At 40.7% G+C, this 22,209-nt stretch overlaps 1 protein-coding gene across 4 annotated transcripts in view; it reads right to left on the bottom strand.

Annotated features, from left to right (window-relative positions):
- Positions 1 to 3,045: 3,045 nt before the first annotated feature.
- KIT (KIT proto-oncogene, receptor tyrosine kinase) overlaps positions 3,046 to 22,209 on the bottom strand; it is an 83,439-nt gene continuing 64,275 nt past the window's right edge. For 2 of the 4 annotated variants that reach the window (XM_068975680.1, XM_068975681.1), the window contains exons 8-21: positions 19,219 to 19,333; positions 17,341 to 17,534; positions 16,039 to 16,145; positions 15,818 to 15,944; positions 15,441 to 15,545; positions 15,246 to 15,356; positions 13,752 to 13,902; positions 11,724 to 11,815; positions 11,144 to 11,271; positions 9,744 to 9,866; positions 6,732 to 6,843; positions 6,533 to 6,632; positions 6,080 to 6,185; positions 3,046 to 4,995 (exon numbers count right to left, since the gene is read on the bottom strand). In XM_068975680.1, coding sequence (XP_068831781.1) covers positions 4,867 to 4,995; positions 6,080 to 6,185; positions 6,533 to 6,632; positions 6,732 to 6,843; positions 9,744 to 9,866; positions 11,144 to 11,271; positions 11,724 to 11,815; positions 13,752 to 13,902; positions 15,246 to 15,356; positions 15,441 to 15,545; positions 15,818 to 15,944; positions 16,039 to 16,145; positions 17,341 to 17,534; positions 19,219 to 19,333 — 1,700 coding nt within the window. In that variant the 3' untranslated portion in view covers positions 3,046 to 4,866. The remainder of the gene's footprint in view (positions 4,996 to 6,079; positions 6,186 to 6,532; positions 6,633 to 6,731; positions 6,844 to 9,743; positions 9,867 to 11,143; positions 11,272 to 11,723; positions 11,816 to 13,751; positions 13,903 to 15,245; positions 15,357 to 15,440; positions 15,546 to 15,817; positions 15,945 to 16,038; positions 16,146 to 17,340; positions 17,535 to 19,218; positions 19,334 to 22,209) is intronic. The other 2 variants (XM_068975683.1, XM_068975684.1) reach the window with 1 other exon arrangement.

The following is a 22,209-nucleotide window of genomic DNA, read 5'->3' as shown; positions in this document are numbered from 1 at the left end:
GGCTCTTTGTAGCCTCCAAACTGCATGAGAGAACTTCTCTTTCCCTTCCTCCCCAACCCTGCCCCAGCTACCTAAGCCCTCCTTTTCTCTACTTCTCTTCTCCTCTTTCCCACAAGGCAGCTGGGTGTTCCTCAGTGAGGCTGCCAGAAAGTTCTTAGTTCCCCTTCCCTCTTCTCCCCAAAGCCTCAGCCCTAGGATGAAATGAAGCTGCCTTTCCAAGGTGCTGCTCTGGGTAAACTTTGTACATTTCCTGTCTTTCCAAGACCCATTTCCTCCCAGACGGCTCTCCCTTACTCTGTGCTGCTGGAATGTTTAATTATTCATTCAAAAAAGATTAATTAATCACTCATGAAACATTGTGCTAGAAGCCTCAGGAGCATCTGAGAACACCTGTTTCTCAAGAAATCTTGAAACGTGGTGATCATTTAAGGGTGACGGGTGAATCTCTCCTTAGGCTAACTCCCACTGACAAGTACAGGCTTCCAGAGAAGCTGAGACTAAGGCATCTCCGTGGGACAGAGTGCTGTGATAGAAGAGGGGTGACTACACGAGCACAGATGGGGAGACGCCAGCATGGTAAGACCAGGTACTTGTCACCATGCAGGTACAGAGACTCCACAGACCACTGAGTGAACTTGGGCTAGTCTTCACTCCTAGCAACTTCTCAAGCAATTTAACCTCTGGAGTGTCTAATTAAATACTTTAACAAGTGAATGATAACCTGTGAAATCAGAGACCTTAGCCCATATAGGTCTGCTAATTCTAACACTGAATATAGTACAGGTGGGGAGGAGCTAACACAAGAATCAAAGTAATTATAGTACCAGGCAGAATCGATTGTCAGAGTAATAAAAAAGGACGGGTATCAAGTGTCATGGGGATTCAGAGGCAACTTCCAATGAGATTATTTATTTGCCCGGTCTGGAAAGCTGGGGGCTTGCTGGGAGAGGAGACAACATGAAGTCGGAATGAATGGAAACAGAAGTGTGGGGCATGTTTGTGAGTCTATGGTAACATGAGAGAAGAATGGAGGGAATACTGGAGCAAAAATAAGAGCCTTGAATTCCTGATGATTTTAATATAAAACAGAGACATCTCTCTAGCAAAGTCAAGTTTCACGGCAAACTAGTACAGTTTTGTTTGCATTTTAGAGGAAGACAGTAGCTGGAAGCACATTTTTGACCACAGAGCTCTACATGGGGTACGTTGGTAGTTGGTACAGGAGCATCGTCTTCCTTCTTAAAGAGCCTAATCAGTCATGACAAAAGTTACCATTTTTGAGTGCTATTTATGTAATAGGCACATGAACAGACTTCAGTTGAGTATAATGAGGCAGTCACCACTGTTACGGGAGATGAGCTTTCAAGAGCTCATCTGTTCAGTGTCACAGAGCAGTAAGAGGTTGGGACAAGGCTGGCACCTCTGAACCCAGAACGTTGACACCAAGCATCTCCTTGATTAAAGCTGGGTCAGTGAAGGAAACACCTAGACTAATAGTACAGGGGCTCTGGACTGCTTCTAACTCGAGAGTGCACATACATGAAAAAGTCTAAATGACACTGAAAATATGTATAAAGGATTTTCTTGTTTTGTGGTCAATTAGCATTCATTCTTATCTGTAATAAAATAATGGAAAATGCTTAACTGAAATGCGGGTCTATTTTTCATTGATTATGGATATGTTTCTGGTCACACCATTTCCCCTCAAGACTTTAAAAGGATTCCTCTTCATTACAGCTCACCTTTAACCCCTCTTCCCTCTCCTTTCAGGAGTTACTTCTGCAGGAGTAGATGCCATGACAGCAAAGAAAATAAAAACTGATGGCGTCTAGTGTGCTTACCTCATCTTTAATAGGATTCTGTGGTTCAGGGTGAGTCTTTATTTTAAGCTGGAATAACTCTTAGGCTCTATGCAGGGTTCACTGGTCTGGACAGCCCTCCTGAATACAGAGGATGCGTCAGTCACAAAACATACTGAATTAAGTAATACAAGTCACCTCCCTCCAAGCAAATGATAGAATTTTGTCCCAGAAACAAGTGAGAATAAAGACTAAAAGGTGGAGCGCAAACATCTCAGGACGGATGTTCAAAATCTAAGCCAACAAGAACACAAACCATTTTCTCAGGATTCCTCATGTCAACCTTGTGAATTATTTCACTGTTCATATTAATTTTTAGACAATCTCTTTTAGGAGGAAACAAGCTAGTTATATCAGATTGAACCACATAAAATTGCTGCTAACCAAGATGGGTCATTTCAGAATGAATCAACTTAATAATCATCTTAGCAATGTTTTCTATATTACTTTTCAATTTAAATGGAGATCTTGGGTTGTAAAAATAAAATGAGAAAACAGCACATACAAATTCTTAATAAATGTTTATTGAATCTTTAAGTATACAAATCCTAGTGATCTGATAGCCTTGCATGTATCTTACACGCACACATGTGCGTGTGCTCAGTCGCAAGGTCATGTCTGACTTTTTGTGACCCATGGACTATAGACCACCAGGCTCCTCTGTCCACGGGATTTTTCAGGCAAGAATATTGGAGTGGGTTGCCATTTCCTTCTCCAGGGGATCTTCCTGACCCAGGGATCGAACCCAAGTCTCCTGCATTGGCAGGCGGGTTCTTTACCTATGAGCCATCTGGGAAACCTCACCTTACACATACTAGGTACAAACCATTCTAATGTCAGGGTGAATGCACTTTAACACTTTTAACACTTTCAAGTTTAATTTCACTGACTCTGAAATAATAAAATAAAAATTCCATTTGACTTTATATTTACACTTTTATTAGAATTCTTTAGAACTGTGAACAATTGGACAACATATCAGGAAAAAACACATAGAACATCAACATCCTTTAAACTTGCACCGCTTACATATTTACACATAAAGTTACTGTATATATAAAAAATATTTTCAAGGACTCATGGGCTTGGGAATATTCAAAAGACATTATTGCTACATTTCAATATTTACAAAAAAAAATGCCACAAAATAATTTCAAACATTAAGCTACTGCAAAGAAACATCAGATGTAAAAAAAAAAAAAATTATAAAAATATAAACTTTCAAGAATATCCAAGACAAAACTCTCAGTGAAGTGCCCCTGAAGTACCTAGACATCTACAATTAACAACCACTTTTCTTACTATAACCAAAGTCAATAGAAACGCAAAGGAAATTTTCAGACAAAGTGTGGCAAACAGCAAAAACGTCTTACATTAGCAACAAAACGCCCCAACCTGTTACCTTTGGAAAGGTGCGAGAGCATAGAACTCCAGTGCAAATGGTTACTTTCAGATAAATGGCCACAGTTCTCTAAATGAAAGCAGAGAGACCTAGGAGGGGAAAACCACGAGGGCAGCATACCTGAATCTTGCAAGACAACACACAAACCCTGCCATGTACCCATGGACTCTTATAATTGGGTAGAGGCAAAACAAAACAAAAAAACAGGTAACACTAAGAATAATATCCAGGCTACAGCCTAAAGGGTAGAATTGAAATGTTTCAGTAGGAGAGTAGCATTAATAAGGTCTAAGGAACAGGTACAGTATGTTGAGTGTAAGTAACAGAGTGCCTTAAGTGCAGGTGGATTGCAAATAAATATGGACTTAAGCACGCCTCTATGTATGCTTTTGGTAAGCTTCTCTACACAGCAAGGTGAAGTGAAACAAAAGCTGGGCTGCTGCTGAAAGCCAGGCTACTTCTTGGGTGCTGAAGGACCCTCCTGGGCTCAAGGCAAGACTACTCCCACAATATTTTGTCTACAAGCATACATACACACGCACACATACACACTTATATAGATACTGGCCAGGTGTCCAGGACATGCCTGTGATGGAGGCTGAATCTAAAGTTTATTTTTGGCTACAGAAGAATCCAAACTAAGATAGCACTGGTTGTCACTCCTGCCAGAGTCATGCAATAAATCACTTTTTCAAAAGGCATCAAATCCACTGAACACGATGACATTCTGAAGCTGGTTGGCTTGTTCTGGACAATCTCTAGAGCAAGTTCATCGGCTACAAAAGGAGATTTTTGTTAAGACTGTGCTTGACAATAATATTTTTTTTTTAAAGCACTGTTTCCTTCAAACTTGTTCTGGCTCATCAGTTATTCCTATACACAGCAGACTCAAGCCAGAATTGTATTCAGGAACTACACCTTGTGGGTTTCCCCCCCCTCAATATGTGAATGTGTACAATTTATAGATGAGTATATACAAAATGTGGGCTGGGAGGCCGTCTCTCCAATTCAGCTACTATTAGTGAATTTGATTTAGAAACCAGGTCAGAAGCACAAAGGCTCATGCCCAGCAGTCTTTATTCAGGACCAGAGAGCATTTTTCCATGGCCTATGTCTTACTCCCAGCATGAAATACTAGATTTCTTGAGCCCAGATATTCATAGACTTCTGGCCTTTGAATAACATTCTATTTTCCACATCAAAGGATAAGGTTTCAGCTTCTAGCCTTGCTGCATCATCATACCATCATGGGTGATTATGAGGAATGAAGGTGACTACTGCTATGTACTCAAAACTATCAACTACATTTTTCAGATAGAAATTGGAGAAACCTTGGGAAGGACTCAGTGTGTCTAGTCCATCCCACCCACCCTTTCTCCAAGTCTGAAGTTTCTCGTTAGCAGGGGCTAGTGTGCTATTAGGAACATAGGCAGCTCGATGGTAGCTGATGACAAAAATCATCGGCCACTAAAGGGTGCTCATAAAGACAGGGTGTCCACTACCCTTGAGTAGGATTCGAGTCGAAGGAAAACAAAGGAACCATTGTAAAAACCAAAAGAGAGGGGGGTCGGGGTTGTCAGGAGACCCCCGGATGCAGACTCTGCTTCAGACATCTTCGTGGACAAGCAGAGGCTGCGTTGAGGAGGCGCTGCTGCCCACAGAGTTGATGCGCACAGAATGGTCCACTGCGGGGTTCTCCCGGTGGGGGCTGCAGTTTGCTAAGTTGGAATAAATCTGAGGAAAATAAATCCACAGTCAATACGCCAGTCCCCACAAGGAACAAAGGGGCACATGTGCAGCGTGGGAACTGCAAATAACTTAGGAAGATTCTTACAGCCAGGTTGACAAGACCTTACAGCCAAGAACCGAACCACACTGACTAAGGATAAGCTTTGTTTTATCCCTCATTTTCCCATGGTCTGATTACATAAGAAGTGATAGTCCAAAATGTGCTTTTCTGCTGGGATGCATCTAGGAATGAGAACGACCTAACTTTTTTTAAAAGGTGCATAAATTTCTGTAGCCAATTCCCATCTAATGGCTGATGTCATTCACTAAGAAATTGGTGGTTCTTCCATTGAGAGAACCAGGCACTTGGGTGTGAAATGCTAATTTGAAATGTGCTTTGACACCCAGAAGAGCGAACTTCAACCTGAAAGTATCAATGGTATAATCTTAAGAAAAGATAGCTCCAAGCACAATCCAGAAGAAAAAAGCAGCTTAAAAAAAATCTGAGTCGAAGTAAGGATCACTCATTCTTCCTTAAAAGCAAAAGAAATCTTGAATTTGAGTTTTGAACTCCCCGCTTCTCAAATCACTGGGAGGGATCCCTCAGCTTCAAGCAACTCTTTATTCTCTATGGTTTGTGGCCATGAAAGCTATCTGCCATATTGTGGTTATACTTACTTGAGCAGGTTTATTTTACTGCAGGGAACAAGCTGTCTTTTCTACGTGCCCTACCCCAACCCTCCAAAGGCTGAATGGCCTGAAACGTGAGACAGAAAAGATGCAAACTCCCATGACCAACACTTGGGGTGAAGAAGGAAAAGTGGCAAATCGTTACGGAAACTTCTATGCCCACACTTCTGAGCGTCAAGCCCTCTACTCTTTCCCCTCTTCATCTCATATCCCTTGGCTCAGAGTAGGGGGCTAGGCAAAAAGAACTTGTTTCCATTGCTTCACTTTCCTACTCAATTTATAGCCTAAGTGAAGGAGAGAAAGGGTGGGTAGCTTAGTCCTCACCCCCAGAACCTGAGAAGGAGGACATGCTTTGGAACCAAGAAAATGGAGGTCCTATGCCTGGCTAGAGTATACTCACATGATTGGTGCTCTCTGAGATCTGCTTCTCAATCAGCTGCACAATCTGCTTAAATGTTGGCCTTTTCAAGGGATCTGCATCCCAGCAGGTCTTCATGATGTCATACCTGCAAGACCGGGGCCAATTATCACTCCTCAATGCCCTTAACTGATCAGCAGGTATATGCCATTCAACAATTTCAAACTTAATTCCAGGGTTACACAACTGGACATACTGAATGACATGGGTATAAAATAAAACTGTGTGTACTGAGACTCTGCCAAAACTTTATCTGGTAGTGAGTTTTATGAAACTCAGCAACAGAAATAACATTTGCCCAGGATGTCATTACAAGGAACCAAATGACATTTCAAGCTATGCTTAGTGAAAACCCTCAACATATGGCTTTCTGTCTTTAAAAAAGGAAAACAAAAGAGGAAACGTTATCTGAAGGAAGGACATCTGGGCCCTTACATTTCCGCAGGTGCATGCTCGGGGCTGAGCATTCGGAAACCTTCCTTGATCATCTTGTAGAACTTAGAATCGACTGGCATTCCAGGGTAGGGGCTGCTTCCTGAGGCACAAACAGTTTGCAAATCAGCATGACAATAAGCAAGGAGAGCACTGGTAGCTCTGAGTGTGATTAAGGCGCCTTTGGCAAGGCTCACTTTACCTAAAGAGAACAGCTCCCACAGAAAAATCCCATAGGACCAGACATCACTTTCAAATGTGTACACACAGTTGAAAATACTCTCCGGTGCCATCCACTTCACAGGGAGTCGAGCCTGCAATGGAAGCATGGAAGATCCAACAATGTTAATCACATTGTGATTAACAAATCAAAAAAAATCAAAAACTGAATAGAAAATATTCTTATAGAGAGGTGGGATGAGAACTTGATGGGTACCTCACAAAGACCTTCTACCCATATGACCTCAGAGGACCCTGACTGCCTCTGAGAATTATGTTATGTGTGATTTTTTTAGTTTGGGGTGGTTTTTCTTTTGTGGGGTGGAGTGGGGTATGCATGCCGAGCAGTGGGAAGGACCTCAGTGCCCTGACCAGGGGCTGAACCCAGGCCTTGTCAGTGAAAGCCCAGAATCCTAACCAGGGAACCAGCAAGGAACTCTTGTGAATTATGATTTTTTACTTTTTTTGTGACTACCTCTGAAATATGTGGATCACGAGTACAGCTGACCCCTGAACAATGAGGGTCTGAACTGCATGGGCCCATTTATACAAGAACATTTTTCAATAATAAATGCTACATGATCCATGCTTGGTCGAATCCAAGGACGTGGAGGAACCATGGATATGGAGTTCTGGCTTTCATTTATACTGAGATTCACTGCTGCCTTGTGCAATGGTCAACTGTATACTGTCTTCTGGAGTGGGTTGCCATTCCTTCTCCAGGGGATGCTCCCAACCCAGGGATTGAACCTTGGTCTCCTGTACTGCAGGCAGATTCTTTACTGTCTGAGCCACTAGGGAAGCCCCAATACTATCTTCAAGATGGGGGTCACTGAGTCTGTACAGCCTGGTGGTTAGGAACATAGTTGTCAGAGACAGATACTTGGATTCTAACCTGGGCTCCACCACTGGCCTACGTGTAACACAGAGGTTAGTTACCAAAGGTTAGTTACCCTTATCCTTTAATAGAAATGTGGCCTCCCAGGGTAAGGACTACATTGCCCAGCTCCTTCATAGCTGTGTGCAGCCATGTGGCTTGGTTTTGGCCACTAAGTATTGTATGACAGCTTTTGGAAAACTTCCTTAATATGAAGTTGGCATGTGTCCTGTGGCCTTTTCCTTCTTGTCTCCTCCTCCACTGTCTTGCCTTCTGGATATGTTGGCTGGCTTTCTTGAGGCCATCTTGGACCATGAAGCTAAGGCCCACACCAGGGATGGTATAAAATGGAAAGGTTGAGGAATTTGTTCCCTGGTACAGAACCTCCATACCAGGCCTGGCCTGCAACTCCTATACTTATTTTACTTTCCTTCTGGGTGTTCTGTCAAATACAGCCACAATTATCCCTTACTAACACACTGGGAACATCACATACATCTGTAATAGAAGCCTCAGGATATTCTTCTGTAAAGCAAAAATCAAACCTCAAATTCCATGAGTTGTCTTGTGGATTAAATGAGATAATGTGGGTACCAGTGCTTAGTTCGGTATGGCTGATTCACTAGGATCTGGAAAATTGCCCTGTACAACCAACCACTTGATAAAGACAGCAGTGGCTTATGCTGCCTATGACTATTCCAAGGTGGTGAGTGGCAGATTCAGAGTTTTAAATTCAACAGTTGAACTTCACATCCTGAACTCCTTCCGCTAACATCGAGCCAAACTTTCTGTGACTATTCCTCTTAGAGACATTTCTGGATTCTTGGATCTTAATTTACCACAGAAAGCTAAATCAACCCTTCCCATAATCCATTTAGGACCCAAAACTGGGAAGACAATTTTTTTCTGGTCTTAAAGTTATTTTAGTCAGTAGGAAAAAAATAAAAATGCTTTCTAGTATCCCCTCCCAGATTTTGTGCTAAAGTTCTTATAGGGGCTCTTAACTTGAGATCTATTAATAAAAGAAATCAGAGGTGCTGGGGTCATCTTTACCAAATACGATACACTCACTAAATGACAGAACCAGGTTCGAACTCAGCAAGACTGGGCCCGGCACCCATTAGCCTTTTGTCAATATTCAAAGGCCTGGATAGAGAACCACCTTTCATTCTTCCCTCCAGTAGTGCACCAGGATGGTGGGGACTTGGTGTTATTAACACTCCTAGCCTTAGTAAGTTATTATTATAGAAACACATACTGTCATCAGAAAGTAAACCCAGCAACATTTCTACAAAAACCAAGTCTAGTACAGCCCACCCACAGAGACGCCTTAGTGATGGAGAAGGAAATATTACATTATGTGTAGGCACACAAATAGCTACCTCTAGGAATAGCTCTGGACTGGAGACATGAGCCTGGGAAAATAGATGGAGAAAAATATATGTTCAGGACTACTGGCTTCCCATACTAATGGGATATTGCTCTGGGAATCATAGGCTCTGGTTTCAGCCTCTACTGATCTGTGTCATCTCAGATAAATGTCACTAAAATACACTGTGTTTTCAGTTTCCCCAACTTTTAAAATGTGAAGACGGTGCATTCTAATGCCAAGGGGTTGCCCTGTCGATACAATGCAAATTGGCAATGAAATAAAGCACTTTGAAATAAAATCACTATGTCCCATAAGCCAATTATTCCTTAAGAACGTCTTTAATAAGCTCTCTTGATTATAAGATCCAAGATTCTATATACCTAACTCTGAACATTATCTTAGATTTTAATCTTTTTCACATAGCCTGTCAATCTCAAAATAAAATTCTCCTGCTGTGACCTTCAGGTCCACATTTGTTTCACTTGAACAAAACTGAGTTCATTGCTATTCTCAAGCTATAATGAAAATTAAGGCTATTTCTGTTTCCTTCACATGCCCTATAATTACACAATTAGAATTAGGAATCCTATTATTGGAATTTTGCTAAAGTATATTTAATTTGACTGCTAAAATGCATGATATCGCAAAGGTAGGATTTGCATTATAAAAATCATAAAAAGACAATATTTTTTAAAAATTGAAACAAAAATCTTTTGCTGGACTGTCAAGAGAGAGTCGGTACTCACGTTTCCTTTGACCACATAATTAGAATCATTCTTGATGTCTCTGGCTAGACCAAAATCACAAATCTTTGTGATTCGACCATGAGTAAGGAGGATATTTCTGGCTGCCAAGTCTCTATGAATACACTATTAGAAGAGTAGGAGACAAAGAAAACCATTTAAATTTATTTTAAACTTTTTAAAGAGTGAAAGCTATATTTAATGCTAGAATGCTGCTTATGTTATATAGAGCCAATAGTTTTGCTTTACATTTAAACTATTCGGTGCACCAAAAATAAATATCTAGATTACGCTTTGAACGATGTTCAAATTTGTTTTACATTGTTAGGACTTTAATTACTATAATTGCTTTCAAAACCAACTTGAATAAATGCTTTTTTCCCCCCTTAGGACTGCTTTAATTTTACATGCTTCTCTTTGACTATGTCCTTTTTTTTTTTTTTTTTTTTTAAGTTTTTTATTTTTTTAATTTAAAAATCTTTAATTATTACATGTGTTCCCAAACATGAACCCCCTTCCCACCTCCCTCCCCATAACATCTCTGTGGATCATCCCCATGCACCAGCCCCAAGCATGCTGTATCCTGCGTCAGACATAGACTGGCGATTCAATTCTTACATGACAGTATACATGTTAGAATGCCATTCTCCCAAATCATCCCACCCTCTCCCTCTCCCTCTCCCTCTGACTATGTCCTTTTAAAAAGAGTTTCTAAAATGTCTACAACTTGAATTTGACCCCTCCAAAGGACAAAGGGAAGAGGCTCTTTATTTCAGCCATCCTATATCCTCTTTTAGTTTGGTAATTGTTTGGAAATGTCACCAATGACACTTAAGGGTAGGATCTGTAACCTCATCCTATTCTGTTAGCCTGGTTTCGTAAGAAATTCCTCTCACCCTTCTAGAGACCATGTTTCTTGTTTTGGTTCCTTCATTCTCTTCCTACCCTCAACCTTCTGATCAAATGTTTATTACTCTCTCTTGATTCCTTACTTCCCCAGCACATGGTAAACCATACAATATTTGAAGTCTAACTTCAAAAAGACTCAAGTATATGCTTCATGAAGCACTGCAACTACAAGATACCCTTTCCTTTGGCTGACAAAATAACTATCTCTTTATTTTCTAAGAGCAGCTCCTACATCCTAAAAGAATTCATTCTAAATGAATTCATTGCATATAAAAAATATATTCATAGAAAGCTCATTTAGACAGGCTTGCACTTTAGAACTTATGAGAACAGGAATTTCAAAGAGACAGCAGTTGGAACATGAAGAAACTATATTTCCTCTGCTTTTGGTTACCACACTTCAAGCGGCACTCTGCATTCTAAGTATGGCTCTAAATACTCCTTGGGGGCATGGGGGCAGGGACAGGACCCTTCTGAGAATCACCCCCACTTACATTCTTTGAGGCAAGGAACGCCATGCCCTTTGCCACCTGGTAAGAAAAGCTCAGCAAGTCCTCCAGGTCCAGGGCCAGCTCATCATCTTCCATGATAGCAGGAGTCACATCTCTTTCTATGTATGAACCTGTTAGGAGAAGAAGGATTTTCTTAGCAATTAAAATCTTGAAGACAAGGAGAGTAAAAGACAGTGACAACAACACCAAGGGCTGGTAATCAGGGAACTGATGTGAACTTGCAGGCAAATCCTCTCCCCAGTGTTAAGGATAGGAAGGTGCGGAATCACAAAGTTAATATTCCCAATCCTGGGCTAAGTTACAAAATCTTAAAGGAAGAAGAATGGTGGATGAACACAAAAGTCCCATATTTTTTATATGTATCTGATGTATTTTGATATTCATGTTATCATATATGCAACAAGATGCTCAGATACAATAACACAGGCTCTGACTCCAAATACCCGCTTACCCCGAGCCTATTGTAAAGAACCGGTTACTACCAGGAATCATGTTAGATTCCACGGTGGTATGAGAAACTCTGAGTCAATGAGGTTGTTCTTATTGTTTGATAGGTACCCACCTATTCTTGCAGATCTCCTCTTGTCTGCCTTGGTTGGTACAACATAAGAAACTCCAGGTTTCATGTCCATGTACTCATTAGTACTATCATTGCTGGGAGAAATGAAACATCCATCAAACCACGAGTAAATAAAATGGGAGATGGGGGAGCATGTGAGAGGCAGGCTATCTCTCCACTCCCTTTTTTACATAAGAGGCTGATTTATTTAAAGAAAGTACTGCCAAGTTTGAATGAAGAAAACCTTGTTCAGTAAGATATGAGTTTTTAATATTCAACATTGGGGTCTAATCCCTAAGAATTAGATGGCCTTTCTTTTGTATTCAACTGTAGAGGGGACTCTGGTTAGAAATGTCCTATCTCTCGACACCAGGGATTTAATGAGAAACAGAGAACCAAAACCATTATCCCACATCACTTCTAACTCTCTAAATTAGCCTCAAGAGAGATAAAATGAAAGAGACAAAGAACCGGCGCTCCTGAGACGTTATTAGTGGGGGAAGACAGGGATCGTTAACATATAGCGACTGATGGAAGACAGTTTAAAAAAACCAAGTTTGGTTCAGATAAACACCAATAATTTGGATGATTTTCTGAACCATCTGGACCTCTTGAATCTGTAACATTTGGCTGGAGAGTCTTCAAGATTTCTAGTACTTCCTGCTTCTGATTAGCATAGAAACACCATGACAACAATCTCCTTCAGAGCGTGCTGGTGGTTCCAATCCCATATGGGATCCCAAAGCACAAAAAACACTACACAGGATTGAACTATTTAGGCCATTATTTCAGAAAATCAAAAAATATATGTGGGGCCAAGGTTTTAGAAATAAGGCAAAGTGGTTCATTTATTCATATAAAGAGCATATGTGCTAGAGAAACAACCAAAGGTGGTTTGGTTTATATTGTATTTTACTGCCACTTGACACCACTCAAAGTTTATAGGATTGAAAAAAAATAAAAAGCTTCATCTAGGGTTTAAAACTTCAGCCAGAGGTACAGAAAAACACTTTATGAGGTAATCGCCCATCAACAATATTTAAAGAGGTCTCCTTCAGGGCCTGGGGTTAAGTTCAGGAGACAAAGTCTTGCCTTCTCAAAATATAGGGGATATGGTAAATAAAAAGGAAAGAGGAAACCCATCACACAACTGCAGAGATAAAATGTATAAGGGATTAGACATGATGACTATGATTCTGTAGGGCTGCATAAATCTAGAAAATCTTAAATGGTGGATCTTAACAAACACTTGGAAAGAAAAGGCAAAGATGGCAGAGAATTCTATTCTGATTGTAAACTACACAACTTCTTAAAGGAACTTGAAACTCTTGACATATTCAAATTCAGAATGGTATCAAGGATAAAAGAGATGAAAATAAGGTGCAGAATTTTAAAAAATGTGCTACAGTAGTTATGCCTCTTGATAACCTAAGTTAAGGAAAAAGAGGGCAAGGAATACAGAAATAATTCGGAGGTAGATGGTGAGAAACCTTGGTGCAGAGAGCTGTTTGGAGCTCTCTGCCATTCTGTTAAAGGTTTTAAAGGAATTCACTGTGACAACTTGGCAGCCTTTCCCATGTTCCCTACAAACAGTGTGTCTCACTCTAAAGATGCATATAGGACCCTATCGTACAGTATAAAGAGAATCACACAAGAAAGAACCACGGTAAGAGAAACAGGTACAGAAATTATATAGGACCCTGGCTCAACAGTATAAAGAGAATGACACACAGGAAAGAACCATTCTAAGAGAAACAGGTACAGAATTCATTCAACTAAACAGAACTAAAGTTCAGAGAAACACTAAAGATACATTTAAAAAAATCAACAAAAATTTAAGTTGAAGACTATTTGAATCTCTAAAAACAGTTTGAACTTTCTAAACCGTTAATCACATTTAAATGATTTAATAATTCTGATTTTGCACCTCAAAGTACCTCAGTTCACTTTTTTAAAGAATCAGCCTTGATTGCAAACCCTTATGACCCCATGAACTGCCTGTCAACAGCTATTTATGTAAATCAGTCTTACCAGGAAGACTCCTTTGAATGAAGAAGGTTCTTATAAAGTGCCACTTCGGCATGATCTTCCTGCTTTGAGCAAATAAATGAATCACGTTTTCTTCTCAAAAAATTCAGAAGATCACCATAGCAACAATATTCTGTAATGACCAGGGTGGGCCCTATGAGCATTGAAGAGAAAATTAGAGGGAGGTGAGATATACAGACCATCCAGTCTTCCATAAAACCACTCAAGGGCGATCACAGCCATTCACATTCAGGGTCAATGCTAAGCCTACCAAGTACGAGTACAGTCCTATCTATGAACATTGCTTAGCAGGACTCGGGATTCTGTGGAGTAAAACCAAACAACCTTTGTAACCTGAATTTCTGCCTGATTAGGAGTCAGGCGTGACTGCTGGTTTTAGACAGGAGTTACAGCTTTCACCATTAGTTATCAAGCTTCCTACGTGAGTCCTCTGATTCACTTCTGTTTACAGAGAGGGCTTCACGCCTTTTGTAATGTCATTATGGAAATGATGATGAGCATAAGCACAAATGGCAGCATAATAGGAAAATCAGCCACTGGAACCACCAGCTGAGACTGGAAGGTGGGGAGAAACCCTGAAAAGGAGGGCCATCACGTGTGTTCGGGGCCCTATCAGTTGAACTTTTGTTTTCTTTCCCTGTTGTAAAAGCCTAAAAAACTATAGCTCTGAAGTTATTTAACAACTAACTAACTTGGGCAAAAATCTCTCATGAACAATTCATGATGTCAGTGAAGCAACATTTATGGGGGCTGTTTTAAGAAATTACAGAAAGCTGTCAACTTGACCGTAGATCTCTCCAGATCTTGAGGAATGGCTCATTTTAATACATCTTTGTTCCTTTGGACCAAAATGTTTTCTGGAAACATCGTAGAAAGTCTTGATGGGAGGACTAATGAATGCTTCAAAACTGGGAATTTCTTTTTTTTATCAAAGTGAAGTCTTTGCTCATTTGGTGTAGATTTGAGGGCTGGTGGGCTTGGAGGCCTATTTTTAATGATAGCATGCACATGAACATTAACTGTTTAGTGGCTAAAGAGTCATCCAGCCTAAATAAAAGCTCGCAAAATAAAAGAAAAGCTTTCTGGAGGAGATGAGACATTCTCAAGATATTCAAGAGGTCAATGTTGGTGTGATATACACGACAGTAACTAGGTACGTCCTCCTGGGTGTTCTACCCCATGATGATAAACACAAAATATAATTCTTGAGAACAAGACACATGAACCTGGGTCTCCTACACTGCAGGCAGATTCTTTATTGTCTGAGCCACCAGAGAAGCCCCATATATTCTTATAAACATTAAAATATACATTCTTAACATTCAATGGGGTTGGGGGGAATCCAGCAAAAGGTTAAACATTTGGTTCAAAATCCTGCCAGGAGCTTATAATCAAGCATTGTCAAAAATCATATCAAAATCTCCCACCTTTTGATAATTTGACCAATTACAAGAGGCAGGTTGGCCATGTCCTTACCTCCAATGGTGCATGCTCCCAGAAGATTCACAATATTCATATGATTACCGAGGTAACTCAAGACTTTGAGTTCAGACATTAGGGCTTCTCGTTCTGTTAAATGGGCGCTTGCTAAAATTAAAAACATCTTATTTTAGAAAAAAGCAAATCTGGGACACTGATGGTGAGCACCCATAACAGCCTGCAGGAACTTACGTTTGAGCATCTTGACAGCAACAGTCATGGCTGCATCCGATTTAATTAAGCCGTAAGCGGTGGCCTCAACGACTTTCCCAAAGGCGCCAGCACCCAAGGTTTTCCCTGTAGGAAGGAAGACAAGGGAGTGAGTGGTGGTGGTGGAACTGAAGAAATATTTGTGTCATTTCAAAACCAATAAAGGAATTAGGGACAAATGTGTCAAGATACACTTCCCTAAAGTGTACTTGATGCTAAATCTACCAAAGGCAGCGAAATTGCAGAAAAAACCTTATTGTTTCAGGTGAAATAAAATAAAGAAAGCTATTAGGATTCCCTAAAGGCACTGGTATGTGAAAACAAAAAGGTGTCATGGAAAACCCCTGTAGCATACTGACCAAAACTCAGCCTGTTCCTGGGAAACTCCCATTTGTGATCATAAGGAAGTTGTGTTGGGTCTATGTAAACATAATTGTTCCCATTTATCTCCTCGACAACTTTCCACTGTACTTCATACATGGGTTTCTGGTGGAGAGAGAAAGGGAAAGAGGAGTCATCTTTTAATGGTTAATGGTTCTGCCATTACAGCATTTGAGGGAGAGAACAAATAAATGGTTACCTGCAAATATTTGTATGTAAGAATCATCACGAAGATACACATTAAGCCAGCTGCGATCACAAAACCAATCAGCAACGGCGTGAACAGGGTGTGAGCATGGATTTGTTCTAAAATCAGAGGGACGTGGAATCACAACCTATTAGCTGCATCAGATCTTCACACAACACCTCTCACCTCCAACTCACCCACCTCCCGCACTACCTCCCGCCCATCACAGCAGGAGTCAAACCAGGTGCATCTGAGCTCCCTGCCTTGGCTATTATCTTACTCTAGGAATCTTTTAACGTAAGCACTTTCAACCAGAAAACTGTGGGAAAGAAGTTGAGATTTCCACAGCACAAGAATAACGTTAGGCAGTTTTCCAGTAAAAAGTGACATCTGAGTGAACTTTGTACTTCAAATTCCTGCCTTGAACTTTAAGATGTTTCCTTTATGGATGTTTTATTATTCTTTATGCTTTCCTGTATTTCCCAAATTTTCTACATGGAGCATTGAGTGTCTTTCACAACTGAGAAAAACATTTTTTTTTTAAGTGTTCTTTTCATTGCCCTGCCTGGAAAAAAAAAACATCCATGATGAAGAACAATATAAGACTCTTCTCCTCATCACTCAAATACCGAACAAATACTACTTTTTGGCACTCGTCTTTGCCAACTGAAGAAAACAAAAACCGAATCCTACAATGTATGCACCCAGTTCTTTTGTCTTCCAACTTCATACCAATTCATCAATTTGTCTACAGGATCATTTAACTTATGTTGGGAGAGCTAGTCATTCATGAATCAGACTTTAAAGATGTTAAAAGAAAATAGCTCATTAACATGATTTCACAAAAGGTAATGTTAACTTTCTAACAAGGTATCTGGCGATGTGTTAAAATAACTGGTTTTAAGTAACAATGTAAATAATTTTTAATTGAATTTAAATTTAATTGTCCTAATTCTGTTTCTGTTTGGGTATAAGGTAAATCTACTTCCCCTATTTTATTTCTCTACCCTTTTCTAATGGAAACAGTTGGAAATACACGATTAATTTTATACATATACACACATGCATGCATACACACACACATATGCGCACACACGCATAAAATACATAAAACACATAAAGTGCATGGTTACTGCACACACTTTATTAACAAACTAGCACAGAATGAAACTTAGTACGTTTGATGACAATCACATGAGTAATGTAGATATTACCGGAAATGACATGCCAGTGATGGAATGGACTTAAAAGTCATGATTGACATGGCAGGCAGAGTCTAAACATCCCCTTAAATTGGATTAAAAAGAAATATACCTTTGCTGTTACCTTTAAATGCAAAGTTAAAAGAGGCAGAACTCTTGCCCACATCGTTGTAAGCCCTGCATTCCACCGTCCCATTGTGTTTGAATGTACTGTCATCAATGGTGCTATAAACCACTAGTTTTCCAAATGGTGAGACAGATGAGTTTTGGATCTGTACATCCACTGGCCCAACAGGAACAGAACACCTAGGTGGGAGAAACAGCAGCCCAGACTTACTCTCAGAGAAAATCAATTGAATGCATTGGATACGGCATACTTTTAAAACCAAGTCAGAGATTCATAATCAGATATTCCCTTTTACAAGTGGAAGTGTGATGACAAATGAACATGTCTGTGCCACCGAGAGCAAGAAAAGCACTTGGGAGAGGAGAAAAAGAAGAGGTTTTGAGGTGAGATGTGGGTTTGAAATCCAGACTCAAACACCTACTCTGTTGACTTGTGAGTAGTACTTAAGTCCCCAAGACTCAGTTCCTACAGCTGTAAAACTGGGGTAGTAATACCCATCTTGGAGGGTTACTGAAAGGATTAGAGATGAATTCAGTAAGACCGCTGGCTCCCATCCCTGCACACAGCAGCCATTTATAAATAAAGTAGTTGTGAACAGATGTATGCAGGGTTAAAAAGGAAGACGGTGGAGGAGGAAAGGAATAAAGTCTATAGGGATGAAGACAGGGCCACCCCCACACCCTGGAAGTGAGGATGCTCTGGCTCGAAGTGCCATGGAGGGAGATGGAGACAGTGCCTGCTGGGCTGAATGAACTCCAGGTGGCAAAGATCATCAGGAACCGGACTCAGATGACTCTGTTTTAAATTATCCCCCCCACATGCCTAGCAATTCTGTTCCCATACCTGGTTTTACTTTCTCCCTTGGCTCGTAACACCTGCATATGGTAGTTGTCAGTCTTCTATCCATCTCTACTCACTAGAATATAAACTCACTAATGGGACTCAGGTGTGTTTTGTTCACTAGACCCATGTCCAGCATATAGTTGGTATTCCATAAACATTTTCTCAGCGAATGTCTACAACTACTGGGGCTGTGTCCCCTGTGGGCAAACTTTCCTGGGGTCTTGAACCTCCCTACTTCTCCCCCAAAGAAAACACTCAACTAAAACCCAGCTGAGAACAAGTCTTACGTAACCTCTCCAACTTGCTCTTTATTTTTTAAAAAAAGAGCTGTTCTGTGAAAAATGAAATTTCTATTATTACTGTAACTACTCAATTGTGATGTTACACTGGGCTTTAAAGCCTGAGCGTAAAATAGCATTTGATGGATAAAAACAGTGAAGCTGACCCCATTTTCATCTTCAGGTAATGCGAAAGGACAATTTAAGGCTTAAGTGTGGATTGTGAAAGAGAGGAAGTACAATTCCAGATGCGCTCTGCTCAGGGGCTGGGCACCTCATCAAGGAGAAAACCTTTTTAAGACATGTAGCTCCCCAGCGCCATATGTATGGTAATTGTGCGATCATTACTTTTTTGGTAACTTGGCAATTAACTTCTGAGGTAATTTTTTTCATGATAACTACAGTCACATTTCCCACACATATTACCTCCTGTGTATATATTGGAAATCTAATTACTCTATCCTGGGAAATTGCTTTATCTACCTGCAGGCTGGAAATTGCATGATAAATCCAAAAGATAACCACCAAAATAAAGATGTCGTTCAGTAATCATGTTTCAACAAACAAAATTAATGTCTACCAAGAAAAATATAGCAATTATGCTCTCTAAAAAGCCACATGGATAGAAAAAAATTAATCAAAACAAAGTTAAAAAAAAAATACTTCGAAAACATATTTGAAATTCAACTGAATTGCAGTCTTCCTGATGAGTGTTAAGTGGTATCCAAAATAATCATCTCACCTCTGCTCGGTTCCTGGACAAAAGTACCAATCGATGGTTGGCTCCGGGAACCCTGCGGCCACGCACTGTAGCATGCCATTCACCAGCCTGTCATGCGTCAGGATTTCTGGTTTTGCTGGAGGAAGAGAGAAGCGGCCATATGTCAGACTGCTAGAAAACCTCACCAAGGCTCCCTCCACAATTTCTGAATTTTTAAAAACTTTCTCAAGGATTAAAGGGACCCTGAGGGAACATGTTGCTCAAAGGGGAGAATGTGAACCAGTGAATGGAAGGTACAGGTAGGTGGATGCGAAGGTTTGACCAAGAAAAAGGCTTTCCTGGTTAAAGCTACCCAGCCCCCGTGTGGACTGTTCATCCTGTGGATGTGGGGGTCTCTGAGCTCTCCCTGCCTCAGGGATGACTGAGGTTGCAGGACCACCTGGCAAGGTTTCTGTTCCCAGGGATGGGGAACCTGAAAGATGGGTTCTAATCAGGATTCTAGGATTCCCAACTGTCTAACAGGTGAAAATGCTGAAGCTCCAATACTCTTGGCCACCTGATGCAAAAAGCTGACTCATTCGAATATACCCTGATGCTGGGAAAGATTGAGGGCAGGAGGAGAAGAGGGTGGCAGAGAATGAGATGGAATGGATGGCATCACCGACTCAATGAACATGAACTTGGGCAAACCCCGGGAGATAGTGAGGGACAGGGAAGCCTGGTGTGCATGAGGTTGCAAAGAGTCAGATGTGACTTAACAACAACACTGTTTATTAAAGTATTCCTGCCATCAGAATCTCATTGGAATTTCAAGTTATTGCAAGAACTAGAAGAAATTAGGAGGAGTTACGGGAAGAGATAAGATCCCCCCACCTCGAAAATTTCCCCCCTCCTTTTTTTGATGGGGGTGTGGAAGGGATGGTGCAGACAAGGAGCTGAATCACCCCTTTAAAGAGAAGCCAAAACATCAGAGTAAAACACAATATGGGCTTTTAACTCCAAACTTTTATTTCAAATGCAAAATAGGAATAGAAAATTAGAAGAGGAAACCAGCCCAAGAGTTTTACTCATACATATGTCTAAACCTGAGTACAATCACTGAAAAAGTAAACTGTATCAGCAGGAATGCTCTAATTTGACATTTCTGTGTAACTATAATAATCAACTGATATTCAATCAAAGGTACCCTGCAAATTCTTGAGATTAGTGAACGGGAAAAGAACTTACATTCAGCTGTTCTACTGTTAATACACTTGAAGGACCTGAACCCTCTGAGAATGAGTAAACTACACTGGAAGCATCTGACGGCAGGGACAGTGATGAGCTCATCCTGCATCCCTGGCACAGCATCACGGGTGCCGCCCCCCAAGCCTGTGCACAGAGCTATGGGTGGCCATGTGTGTGGTAGACAGAACTGTACCCAAGCTCTGGCTTTTGGTGGATCTCTGCTGTCCACCAAGTCTCCGGGTATCCAATGGGAATAACAATAGTAGCAACAGGAATTCTTCATAGTGATGTTGTGACAATGAAATGAAATGATTCTTGACAAAGAATCAAGAATGAGTCACAGAAATCAAACAGTAAAAGCATTAATTAATGGGACTTCCCTGGTGCTTCAGTGACTAAGACCCTATGTCCCAGTGCAGGGGGCCTGGGTTCGATCTTTGGTCAGGGAACTAGATCCCACATGCTGCAACTGAAGATCCCACATGCCTTGACTAAGACCCAGAATAGCCAGTAAATAAATTTTCAAAAATTTTTTTAAGTATTAATTACTACTTTATTACTACTCATTTATTATTTTTTCTCCTTAGAGTACCTACCCTCCTAGGTTAATCAAGTTTGGTACCAATTAAGTTAACTGTATTGGTCACTCTACATATTCTTTTCAATATATAAAGATATTAGATTGAAGAGAAACTGCTTAACACAGCATGATAACATGCATGTGTTTTAACCCGAAGAACTGGGAATTTGACATTGATTACGTTGCAACTGATAGGAAAAATAAATATATTTGGTCAGAGGAAAAGGCCAACAGGTCAGAAACTAATTTCTTCGAAGGAAGGTAATGCTGATAAATGACATCTTTGTAGAACAACCTCTCAGCACCTCATCTCCTTGCAGGCAAAATGGCTTGGCAGGGATCAAAGTGTCTGCATGCATGGCACACCCACCTGTCATTCAACCTGGCCCTGCTGATGGGCAGGCCATTTGGCTAATACACACAAAAGAGCAACACTCCAAAAGCAATCTCAAGGTAGGGGCATCCTTGAGAGTTTGGATCCAACGCCAGCTTTCACAAATAGAGCAAGAAGACAAGCCATCGTCTTGCGAAAGCGTCCATCTGGCAAGTTTCATTTAATTATCATGGGCAACTGTGTGACCAGGCTGAAAAGTAGGACATAACACAGAAAATAGTGGAACTTGAGGAGAATGCTATTTGCTGAAGACAGCAGGCGCCATACGACAGGTCTCTCTGGACTGAATTCAAGTGTCATCTCCTTTTCCTAGCCATCCTCAACTCTCCAAAGCCAAGTTGGTTGGTCTCGCTTCCCTACTCCCGAAGCACTTTAGAGCACCTGACGCACTTCTATAATATCCTGGTCTGCCTCCATCCGACTGTTCTCAAGGGCAAGGACCATGTCTTACGGACTGTACTTCTGACTCCTAGCAGAGTCTGACCTGTGGCAGACACACAGTAAGAGCTGTTAATTATTAAGTCCTCCCAAAGAAACAAGTCCTTCAAATTCCAAAGGAATTCAGTGTCACAAGAAGGGACCTGGAATATCAGCCTATGGTGACTTTCCTGTTACACATTTTTGCAATAGTGGGCCACGAGATAAGAAATCGGCACATAAACCTGGCCATGTGGATTTTTTCTTCCATACTGAGATTAACGATGAGAGAAGGTCCACACACAGATAGCAAAGATAACTGGATAGAATCCAACTGGACAGAATTCAAATGGGAATCAAGTTCATAAGACAGATTTCCTCATAACAACCTTCC

This window comes from Capricornis sumatraensis, chromosome 7, assembly GCF_032405125.1.
Source record: "Capricornis sumatraensis isolate serow.1 chromosome 7, serow.2, whole genome shotgun sequence".
NCBI lineage: Eukaryota > Metazoa > Chordata > Mammalia > Artiodactyla > Bovidae > Capricornis > Capricornis sumatraensis.
This window is presented reverse-complemented; position numbering and strand designations above follow the sequence as displayed.